General features: G+C 33.6%; 1 protein-coding gene across 1 annotated transcript; it reads left to right on the top strand.

The window, feature by feature from the left end:
- On the top strand, positions 6,824-12,240 carry LOC18601497 (protease Do-like 8, chloroplastic). The gene is made up of 13 exons (XM_018118623.1): positions 6,824-7,131; positions 7,753-7,883; positions 8,379-8,461; positions 8,582-8,680; positions 8,893-8,959; positions 9,295-9,370; positions 9,476-9,542; positions 10,197-10,414; positions 10,529-10,596; positions 10,805-10,884; positions 11,161-11,247; positions 11,378-11,485; positions 11,936-12,240. Exons 1-13 carry the CDS (start codon positions 6,974-6,976, stop codon positions 12,062-12,064), a joined length of 1,371 nt encoding a protein of 456 aa, XP_017974112.1. The 5' UTR covers positions 6,824-6,973; the 3' UTR covers positions 12,065-12,240.

The following is a 12,378-nucleotide window of genomic DNA, read 5'->3' as shown; positions in this document are numbered from 1 at the left end:
AAATATTAAAATAACTAAAGCTTGCCATGTGTCACCTTTTAATTGGTCCATTTTTAAACTTAATAATTAAGCATTCTCCCACCACCACATAAAATATCTCAATTATCCAAAGTATAATAGGTAAAATTCAAGGGCTTGACAAGTGTCATGGTGGTGCAAAATTTTAAAAATTCCAATTTTGACGCCATAGACATGTAAAATGATCGTTTTGCCCTTATGCTTAGAAAAATGTCGAAATTAAAATTTTTCACTTCTCAAGTTTAAATTATGTTCCAATAGTCAAACTTGATCAAAATTTCATCCACCATTCCAATTTTGCCCTTGGGTGGCAAAATGACCATTTTACCCCTACATTATGAAAATTCCAATTTAACTTTAAATCAATCCCCAAACTCCAAATCACCATATTAAGTCATTCTAAGGTTCAATAACTCTCAAATGCATCTTAAAATCTCTATCTGGACTAGTTCAAGGCTTAAATCAACTTAATTGTACTATTAGGTACAATATAGTCTTTTAACGATTTCTGAGGCATTCAAGTATGCAGACATTCCATCAAATACCTATACAATATGGCAAATATATTATACAGCTGGACTTGACATCTTACATGGATGGCCGGCCATGAGGAACACAAAGAAGAGTCAAAGCTTCCTTTGGAAGCTTTGACCAAGTTTTGTAACAAAATTACTATTTTACCTTTCAAGGTTCTCATTCCTTTAATTAAGTCCTCCCAAAATCTTTAAATCTCCAATTTCCTTCTATTATCTTCTTTACATATGTACAAATGAAATATATATAAAGTTTGTACCCCAACGTGGTGTTCCCATAATATTTAAAATATTATTTACCCCGCGCTATCTTTATTTAATAAAGACACGCGACCCCATTAACATTATTTTTCTCCAAAATTTCCTCGTTCTTCCTCTCCCCCACTTAGATTGACCATATACTCCTTCTTCATGGAAAATTTAGACACTGAATAAAATATTAATATTTTAATATTATTTTATTCCAAAAATTTCCTCTTGTCTCCTTGGTACCCAAAATACCTTATTATGCCTTAATTGGCATCTGATAAGCTTTATTTGTCACCACATCAAAGTACGAAGTATTACATTAACCAACAATGCATGGGCTTGCCATCCATTACATTCATGTATGTTTCCATTCATAGATAAATAAACATATTCACATCATTATGAAAATTCTCAACATAATGTGTGGAATTTTATTCATTCATTCACAGAGTATACAAGTAAATCACTAATCCCACATCATTATGGAACTTCTCAACATAATTTGTGATCCCAATTTCATTCCATGTCAACATTTACAAGTTTATCATTTGTGGTCCAACGTAAATCTTGTGCACCTATCACTATGGTCTTTTCACTATAGTCTCAAGATTCTCATATGCACCCATTTTTGGGGCTCAACATAATATTCACAATGATTAACAAACATGAGTATATAAATACTTATTACATAACCAAGTACCATTCAAATATTAACATTTAAAATACTTGACTTGACACACACCTAAGTGTAGTAACACAAGAAGGTTAGAAAGAAGGCACTATCACGCCTACCAAGTATGAAATAACTCCTCCACAAGGCACCTAGCAAAGCGAGCTATTGTTCTATAAAACAAAATAGGAAAAATAGTTAGTGAGTCACAAAGACTTCGTAAGCGGATGCGAGGAAAGGGACAAGCTAAAGGGAAGAGTTTGTACAATAAACCATACTTTGGGAAAACAACATGAGGTTCATGAATATTCATATAAATACTTTCAATTGTCAATAGTCCCATTTCAAGACTTTTCGTAAATGCATTTGAAATCCAATATGCATACAAGAGTTAATAAACATTTAAAAGCCCCACTTACAAAGCATTTGCAAAGAGAAAACAAGAGAGTAACAAAGCTTCCGAATCCACAAGTTCATCATTATTCATTCATCACATGAAAGAATCAATGATAGTCTACCATCTCATTATGCCACATGAGCATAATAATTATCAAATCACCATACATAGGTGTCACAATAAACAATATATATAAGAGAGAATTCAATTCATGCCATTGTCATAAGATAAGGGTAGGATGGGTACTTTTGCCCAATTTAACCTTAAGGTATTCTTATCCCCACAAAGGGCTTTAGAAGGGGAAAAGATGGGTATAGTCTCTCAGCTAGACCTAGTGGTATTTCTACCCCTACATCTTGCTTTGAAGGGGAAAACATGGGTACATTTTATTAAAATGAGCCTTGCAGCCAATTGGGATTAGTTAAGGCTTGATATCAATCATGCAAGAATATCATTCATGTTAAATGATTAGAGGTTTTCCTTCATTAGTAAGACAGTAATTATAATGGGTTATAAGTCTATTGGATGAAGTCCATGAGATTAATATGCCTTGCAAGGAATTGTAATGGGTTGCAGTTATGAGATCTTTATGCATCAAAGCGTAATATCAAAATGTTCCTAGTCAATGTATCATTGAGACTGGACATCAATGATACTTAGAGACTGATACATTCTATGTTCCTTACTTGAGAAGTAAGCAACCGATCTCATAGGTTGAAGTATAAAGATACTTAGAACTAGAATGTAGGTGCTTTCCTAGGAGAACAAGTTCACCGAACATGACCCGCGATGAAAAGTGCACTTGGTATTTCACTCAAGTGTCTATGCAATACTTCTCATGTGTTAGTTGCGTAAATACTCCCTAGACTTGAGACACCATGTTGTCTTATGTGTGGAGTGCTATGCTTTGATTTCATCCCTACAGGTGCCTAACCAAGAATGCCAAAACAAGATGTTTTTAGGTATAGCATGAAGTGTGTGAAGGCAAATGAGTGGTCAAGATAGGAATCATCACCCCAAGTGATGCAGGGGACATATCCTAATTGTTCTTGGTTGATATTAGCTTATTGAAGTCCTAAGCCAAGGCGACTTGAAGATTATGAAAGGAGTTTCATAAGCCTTTATAAAGTTGATGATCAAACTTTAAGAATGAATATGGAGATTAATAAGAGTAGACACTGCACCATGCTCTTATCATCTCTGGGATATATGATGAGGGAATGAATTACACTAAAAGGTTGATCATTGAAAGGTTGAGTCAAACCATCTTAACTCTTCTAACATTTGGGTGGCCATGATGGATTACTAGATCCCAATCTTGGTCTATGAACTCTAAGTAGTTAACTTGATTAATGATAAATTTAAAGTAGTTTAAATTTGTCTAATTCTAAATTTAACTTAAGAATTATATATTGAGTTCATTGCCAACATGTTAAAAGCCTAATGGGTCACACACCTAAACTGAATGTTGAAAATAAAATGGGAGAGGTGATTAAGTTAGACTTAATCAAATTAGAAGTTATGAGTTTTTCAAGCACTTGATTAAAATTGTTTAATTAAGTTGTGCCTAATTAACTAAATTGTTCAATTAAATCATTAAGCCTAATTAATTAAATGGTTTAATTAAGTCATTGGGCCTAATTAATTAAATTAAACAATTAAGTTATTAGGCCTAATTGATTAAATTTGTTTAATTAAGTCATTGGGCCTAATTGATTAAAATTGTTTAATTAAGTCATTGGGCCTAATTGATTAAAATTGTTTAATTAAATTGTTGGGCTTAATTAATTAAATTGTTTAATTAAGTTATTGGGTCTAATTGATTAAATTAAACAATTAAGTTAATTGGGCTTCTATATGACTTAATTAAATTGTTTATTCAAATTATTGAATTAATTGGCAATTACAAAATAGTTTTGTAATTAGGGTTTAAAATTAATCCAAGGTATAAATACCTTGCTATAGCCTCAAAAAAAAAAAGTGTGGAAAACGAGTGAATAAAAAAAAGGTGAACCGCACATTAGAAATTCTTTTGTCTTGCCGTTCTTTGTGTGAAGAAAAATAGTTTTTCATTCACTTCATTTTTTTGTGTGTTCAGCCCCACAATTTTGTGTGGATTATGAGTTTATGAAACTCATCTTTACTAGCACATTGTCAAGGCATAGCACTCCCAATCCTTAAAGAAGGATTTTCTCATTCATTGGTGTGGATCACCATTAGAGGTTGCACAAGGATTCCTCAGACAGCTTTGGTTTGCAACAACGAGGTTGAGGTGGTTGAGCTTTTTAAAGGCTGATTTGGTGGTTTAACAAAGGATTCATCAACCTTTTTTATTTAGGTAAAGTGATATGATCATATACTTTTATTTTAATTTAATTTTGTACTTAATTTGACATGAAAGAGATCCTAGGAAGGTGAGGCGAAATTAATTTTTTAAATTTATTTTCGCTGTAATTTTATTTGTATTTGAAACCTGATCAGCCCTCACCCAACAAGTTTTCCTCAAATTGAATTGGCTATAGGCAGAATCCACAAACCCAAACCAACGTTGTTTGCTAGTTTTATGAAATTCCTAGACATGATGCTAAGAAGTGCCGCAAATTACAAACTGCTATTCCTTGGATGTTTCAATCATCTACACCTAATTTCAATCCTTCATCCATGCCTCCATCGCCACATTTCATGATGTCACAACCACAAGCTCACCTTGCCGCTCAACTTTCCAACTCTTCACCCAATTGAGTAGTTGATTCGGGTGCTTCTTATCATGTGACATCTGATCTTAATAATTTGTCCCTTCACTCTGAGTATGATGGATCAAGTGAAATTATGATTGGTGATGGTAAAAGTCTTGGTATTACACATACAAGATCTACTACACTTGCTTGCTTTACTAAACCTCTTTATCTTTCCAATGTTCTTTGTGTGCCAAGCATGAAAAAGAATTTGATTTAAGTTTCCAATTTTGTTCATCTAATGATGCTACAATTGAGTTCTCACCTTCTTCATTTGTTGTGAAGAATTTTCACACAGGGGCATGGTTAATAGTGGGGAAGCTTAAAGATGGCTTCTATGAATGGCCAACCCATTCTACCATATTGTCTTCCTTTGTCTCGCTTTCTCTTTTTGCTCTTGCTACTATCAAAGCTTCATTCCAAGACTGACACAATTGGCTTGGTCATCCCTCTTACTTCATTTTATGTTACATTCTCAACTCATTTCCTTTACCTGTGTCTTCTGTGGTTCGTAATAATTTTCATGTAATTCTTGTAAGTGTAATAAAATGCATAAGTTGCCTTTTTCAACTTCATCTATGACTAGCAATGCTCTTCTTGAACTTATTCATTCTGATATTTGGGGTCCCTCACCAATTTCTTTAATGGATGGTTTTACTTATTACCTATTATTTGTTTATCATTATACAAAATATACTTGGCTATTTCCAATCAAACAAACATATGAAGTTCTCACCATTTTTATCAAATTTAAATTGTAGTCAAGAAATATTTCCAACGTCGTATAATTTCGTTTTATTCCGAAAATGGTGGTGAATTTCTTCATCTTCGCTCCACTTTTGAAAAACATGGTATCTCTCATTTTCTTACACCTCCCATAATTCCTATTTCTTTAAAGACAATTCATCATTGACCAATTACCAACTATTCATATTTGGTCCGTAAAATCCATTGGTTTTATATAAATAATATAATGTCGATCAAGTAATCAACATTTGTTTGGCATTTCATTGGTAATTTTTGACAAAATTTTACCAACGTAATAACCGTCGTTGATACCTTATTTTTTTGTATTGTAAACTGGAAACCTATACCCTTACGAGCTTAATATATAACCAATCTAATTATTAAAACATTGGCCTTTTTAGAAATAGCTAATACATAATACAATTCATCATTTACAAAAACTTGTAATTAAGTAAAATAAAATGTATTCTTGGATTATTCAAAATTTCAAACTTGATCCCTACGTTTCGAAGGAAATATGTGAGGTGCTTTAATCTCATATTGAGCAAGTAAAGAGATCTTGAAAAGCTTATAAGTATGGGTATTGTACAATTTATCATGTTAGTCTTTAGGGAGAGGATAATGATCTTGTGACAAAATAGTGTTAGAATGGACTCGACTTATACTCGATTCATGCCAAGTACCTCTAAAAGGGAGGTAAGCATGGTAGTCGATTGCGACAAGAACGTTGTTGAATTGGGTGAGTGAGAATGTCACACCAAGCGCTTCAAAAGAAGTAAGGAAGGTGCTTTAATCTCACATCATATCAAACAAGTAGATAAATTTTGAAAAATTTATAAGTATGAGCACTAGACACCTTATTAGGTTAGTCTTTTGATAATGGCCTTTGTGACTAATGCATCCACCTAATTAGTAATTTTTTTATTTGAAAAGTAATGATATGACGTTGATGTGTTAGGCAACAATGGTTGATGTCGGTTACATTTGGACTATATGCAAATTAATGTTGATGAAAGATGAAAAAAGAAAAGAAAGAAAGTAAAATCCAACATAAGCAGATGCCATACAAAATTTTTTTACTCGTATAACAGAAATATTCAATTCTTTTATCCCCTAGGATAATCATATTAACAGTAGATATTGAATTTCATTTGATTTTATTAATTGATTAAAATTGATAAAATAAAATTTTAAATTAATCATAGTAAAATTTGTAAGGTGTTTCATCCTAATTTAAGTATTTTTCATGCTGGCCGAAGAAAGAAAAGTTAAGTATTTAGCCTTAAAAATTATGAGGCAATTTGCTGCCAAACATGCCATTGCCATTGGTATCAAATAGTAATAAAACAAAAAGTGGTTGTAAAATAATGCACATGAATGAAAATTGAGGATGTTTTCGGTAATTTGAACAAAAATGCGATCCTTTTAGGTAATTCAATACTTCAAAAACAGATATGAAAAATAGTGGATCATTATCATCTACTCCCCTCTGCAACTTTGCTTCAAAAAACATAGAAAATAACAATGTTATTTGATTTTTTTTAGTTTTTATTTTTGTAATTTCTATAATTTACCATAATTCACCACTAACCCACAAAAAGCAACTAGAAAAAGCCCCAGAAAAATGCAAGTTTTAGCTTGCAGCAATTCTTGTTCATTAAACCTTAACTGCAACAACGTTAAGAGTCACTCGTCCATGGGTCGTCGTGAACTCTTGTCTACTTTATGTTCCACTAGCTCCCTCAAAGACATCGTTTCTCCAAAACCCATTTCGATTTTACGGTTAGTTTTCACATTTCCTTCATTAAATTCTGCTAATCTTTTATACCCATTTAGCTTTTCGGCTGTCTTTGCTTGGTCAAATTAATAAAGTTTTCCATTTTCTTTTTACCTCTTTTATTTATTTGACTCATTTTTAATTTTGTTGTAGTTTTTTTCTAGTATTTATATGAGCGTTTGTGCTTGTGCTGTGTGTAATGCTTATGTTTCATTTGTATGGGTGTTTGTATGTATTTATGTATGTACCAATTTATGTGTATAATATACAGACAAACTTCTTTATAATGTGAGTATGGTTGTATGTATGTATGTATCAAGGTAAGTATCATTATCTATGTGAGTATATATGTCTATGTGAGTATGGATGTATGTGTGCATGTATGGATGTCTCTATATATAAATACACATGTACATATATTGTGTGTAGTTATATATTTGGATATCTAAACACCTATGAAATATTATCTGTTTTTCTTTTATTGTAGAAGGGAAATGCAAGTAGTAATGCCCAAAATTGAAAATTTATATACTTGTCATTGATGTTAAAAGAAAAAAGATTTCAACTTTCATTTGGGTCTCACTTTTGTTTTGAGATGTTTTATCTTTGTTGATTGATGCTTTTAGGACGGTTAGTGAAGGAATCATGCATTTGGGTGAAGAAATAATAGGCAAAAGTATTCCTTTTGCGACAAGGCGGATGCTGCTAGCAAGTTTTTTTGCATATTTGAGTTACCATCCTTCAAGGTACTTATCAGGTCTGGACATTTCAACTTTGGTTGCCCTTCAGCCACTTTAAGAACTTAATTCGTATGGATTGGTTATGTTGGTTGATGACGTCTTCCTTGTTTTAGTGATAATTTTATTGACTGGATTTCGTTTGTCATTGACTACTAAACTTATTTTAGTGATAATTTTATTGACTGGATTTCGTTAGTCATTGACTACTAAACTTACACATGTAAATGTCATGAAACCTGGTGTTGTCCTTTTGAATGCACTTGCCAGTCAAATTTTTAGTAGTAAACTGGAAACTTCAGATTGGTGGGCAGCTAAGTCTTTTTTGTTTTAGAAAAAATGCAAAAAAGTAGTTAATGGAAACCATGCTATTGAAAATGATTTGGTGTAGGTGGCTTTGTCTTATGGTTATAAACAATTCAACTTTAATGTAATTCTTTCTTTCGTACTTAAGGGTGTATCTCTGTACTTTTAGCAATTTGCTTCTGATGATCGGATACATTGTGGATGTGCAGCCCAAGCATTGGGGGATCCAACAGTGAGGGTTGAAGATGTGACTCCTCCTGTTTTCCCTTCCGGAGCTCTCTTCCCTTCTGAGGTTCATTTTTTATAAGATCATTCGTGTCCTTCTTTTGGAATTCAGTGATTAATTCATAGTTTCGAGGCCCTTCTGCACTGGTATTTACCATGTGTTAACTCATGCATGTCAAATTGGCAGGATAGAACTGTTCAACTCTTTGAAAAGAATACATACTCTGTTGTCAACATTTTTGATATAACATTGCGCCCGCAACTTAATGTAACTGGTGCTGTTGAGGTATTGTTCTATTTTTTATTTGACTCATAATTGTCTGTAATCTTCTAATGCAAGCTTACGGACAGAGAAGGCTCAGAAACTCTCTCTCTCTCTATTTCTCTTTTGCACACACTCAGAGCTCTCCATTACGTATATTTTTCTGCATTAACTTTAAAATTTCCCCATGCTTATTATCTCTTCTACGGGTGCTTCAACGCTATGTTTACTGGCAGATACCAGAAGGAAACGGGTCTGGTGTTGTCTGGGATGAACAGGGACATATTGTGACGAATTATCATGGTAAGAGCTAATAAATGAACCTAAAGAATGTATATTGATCAAGGACATCAAGAGTTGCAATAGACTCTCTGTTTGTCGTAGCAGTCATCTGCTTGTTTTCTTTGAATGGCCAGTCATCTGCTTGTTGAGTGATAATACATGATTATATAAGGAATTGTCATTGCATGGGAATCCTAGTTGATGCTTAACTGATCCCCCTATGTAATGTTAATCTGTGTCAGTATCAGCTATATCAGTATAAGATTCTTCCTTTATATTTTTCTTCTATACCCCCTCTTCCCTCCTTCCTTTCCTTGTTATCTTTTCTTGACTAAATAGTCTGTTTGCATATTCAGTGATAGGCAATTCCCTCTCAAGAAATCCAAGTCCTGGGCAAGTTGTTGCACGAGTTAATATCCTAGCATCAGAAGGGTGAGATTTGCAGTGCCCTTTGTCTTTACTGGTAAATTGAACTGCATTATTTGGTATTAAGTTTTGTCTGCTGCAGCTGTTTCTCTAATATTTTAATGCTGTTAGGGTACAAAAGAATTTTGAGGGTAAGTTGATTGGTGCCGACCGCACTAAAGACCTTGCTGTTTTAAAGGTATGCTTTCTGTTGATCTTCCTGCTAAGTACTGTCTGAAACTGCCTTGATTGGTTGGTCTGATCGCATGATAAGCTACACCAATATATGGAAAAACCTTTTTGTTACACATATTCAATCAACTTGAAACTTGAAATTCATGATCTACAGTCTACATAAATAGACCATTAAAATGCAACAGTTGATATAATAGAATTTATAATTACACCAAATTAAACAAAAAGATATGCATAACTATCATTAATTGTTACTCAGATTCAGGCTGATCTTAACTTGTGTATATATGCATCCTCACACGATAGCACACCAATTTCAGAACTAGCCTACTTGCGCAAGGGCCAGTTACGTGGGTTTAGTCTATATCTGAGCTTCAGTTATTTGTCTCTGAATATTTAATGAATAATATTAACATTGAAACTGCGATGTCCTAAACAATGAGATTATAAAAAAATCTGTATTAACTCAAAATTAAAAAAAAAAAACTGTATCTCCTTTGTACCAAAACAAAGGAAAAAAAAGGTATATCTATAATGGCATAGGTTTGATTGAATTATCCATCCAGTCAATGCATTCTTATTGTGCATATATTCTTATAATATTATAGTTTTGCTGAAAGCTTATGAGCAACTGATGCTGATCTCTTCAACATGCTAGGTAGAAGCCTCTGAAGATTTGTTGAGGCCAATTAAGGTGGGCCAATCATCTACTCTAAGAGTAGGACAGCAATGCCTAGCAATTGGAAATCCATTTGGTTTCGATCATACCCTTACCGTTGGAGTTATTAGTGGATTGAATCGAGACATTTTTAGTCAAACTGGAGTTACAATCGGTGGTGGAATTCAAACAGATGCAGCCATCAATCCTGGAAATAGGTTCACTAAATGATTTGTCTAATCCTCAGTATCCTTCTTGAAACTTCTTAAGTTAATGTCTTTAAAAAAGTTGTTCACTGCTTGCTACTTCGTGGCTTTCTTTATGTGTTGCAGTGGAGGTCCTCTATTGGATTCAAAAGGAAATTTGATTGGAATTAATACAGCTATATTTACACAGACAGGTTATTTTACATTCTTTTGTTTGTTGTATATGTCGCATACCATAATCTGAAATAAAAATGTAGGAATGATTGTGGAGTACTGATTGCTCTATCCTTGTGAGAAGATATATTTCATTATTAGATGTTTTCCCTGGCCAAAAGTAATAGTAGTAATAAAATCCAGCAGCTCCCTACTTATTGCATTCTGATTTTATTATTTGTGTTTCAGGTACTTCAGCAGGTGTAGGATTTGCCATCCCATCCTCCACAGTGCTCAAGATTGTACCTCAGCTGATCCAGTTTGGCAAAGTAAGTTGCATTACTATGTATGAATTCAAGGTCAAATTCTTGGTCTCCTCTTAATTTTGATCTTTTCTAACCCCTTTTCACCTCATCTTCTCAATAAAGACCTTCCACTCACCTGCTGTGCATTTTAAGCAGCACTACACTCATTTTTCTGCAATATTTGGGGATAAAATGATGGTTGTTATTATTAAGAGTTAAGCATCTGAATGATTTTAACCTGCTGATACCCTTTATGAACAATCTCTAGTACTTCCTATCTCACTGTTCATCCACTGCCAGGCTGTTCGAGCAGGTTTGAATATTGAAATTGCTCCTGAGCTTATTGCTAATCAACTTAATGTTCGAAAAGGAGCCCTCATCCTTCAGGTATTCCACATTTAGCTTGAATTTTAAAAGTACACCCATCTTTTCAGTAAGTTAGAGACTCAATATGGTCGATAGGCTGTTGCTTGTAGAATATTTAAAGGTTTCTTATCTTCAGTGCATGGTACTTCAGGTTCCTGGGAACAGTCTTGCAGCCAAGGCTGGGCTACTCCCCACCACCAGGGGTTTTGCTGGTAATATTATACTTGGGGATATCATTCTTGCAGTCAACAACAAACCTGTGAGAATTTTTCTTACTTAAGATTTTGCTCTTCTAGTTATCCATTTCAAAGTGGTTCTTATAACATCACACAGCATGATAAATTATCTATGTAATTTTGAAAGTAAGCTAGAACTTTGTTTTGTTACTCAAAACTCTGGCTGGCTAGAAATCACTGGACTCGTTTACATTATTCCATGTTTACAGTAAGTTATCATTCTTGATTGCTTCCATTCTGATTTCACATTCGCCAAGTTGAGCAAAGATGTGATCAATTATTTGGTCTGTTAGTCCAAATCTGAACTTTAGGGGTGGCAAGTCAATCAATTAACTCTTCCTTTTGTCAACCTGGGGTGCCAATCATGTTGGAATGAAGTCCTTTCCCCTTAATGTGCATTACACTCAATGCAGTTATTCATATGACATTTCATATTTAAAATGCTTTGTTTTCTTTTTGCAACCTCTCATCAGGTTAAAAACAAAGGAGAGTTATACAAAGCATTGGATGACTACAATGTGGGGGATAAGGTAACCTTAAAGATTCAAAGGGGCGGCGAGAATATGGATCTGCCAGTAAAGCTAGAGGAAATAAGTTCGTGACAGGGTCTCCAAATATTTATTTTAGGATGATAACATGTTGATACTAGCACAATTTGTCAATTTCCCATGCTGTACAGAGCAGGATTTTATGCTTGTGGAAATATATGGCAAAGAGAGGAGCTGTTGTACACGAATATCATCACTTCATTTCTTCATTAGAATTGTTCGATTCTTGATAGCTGGGGGCGATGTTAGTTGTAGACATGAGATCAAATCCAATATTATATAATGCAAGGGAATAATAGTGAGAATAAGAGCCCATCATCTGCAGAAAAATACATCAAAAAAATGGTTTAACTTCAAAGAAAAAATGA

This window comes from Theobroma cacao, chromosome 4 (assembly GCF_000208745.1).
Source record: "Theobroma cacao cultivar B97-61/B2 chromosome 4, Criollo_cocoa_genome_V2, whole genome shotgun sequence".
In the NCBI taxonomy this organism is placed as follows: Eukaryota; Viridiplantae; Streptophyta; class Magnoliopsida; order Malvales; family Malvaceae; genus Theobroma; species Theobroma cacao.
This window is presented reverse-complemented; position numbering and strand designations above follow the sequence as displayed.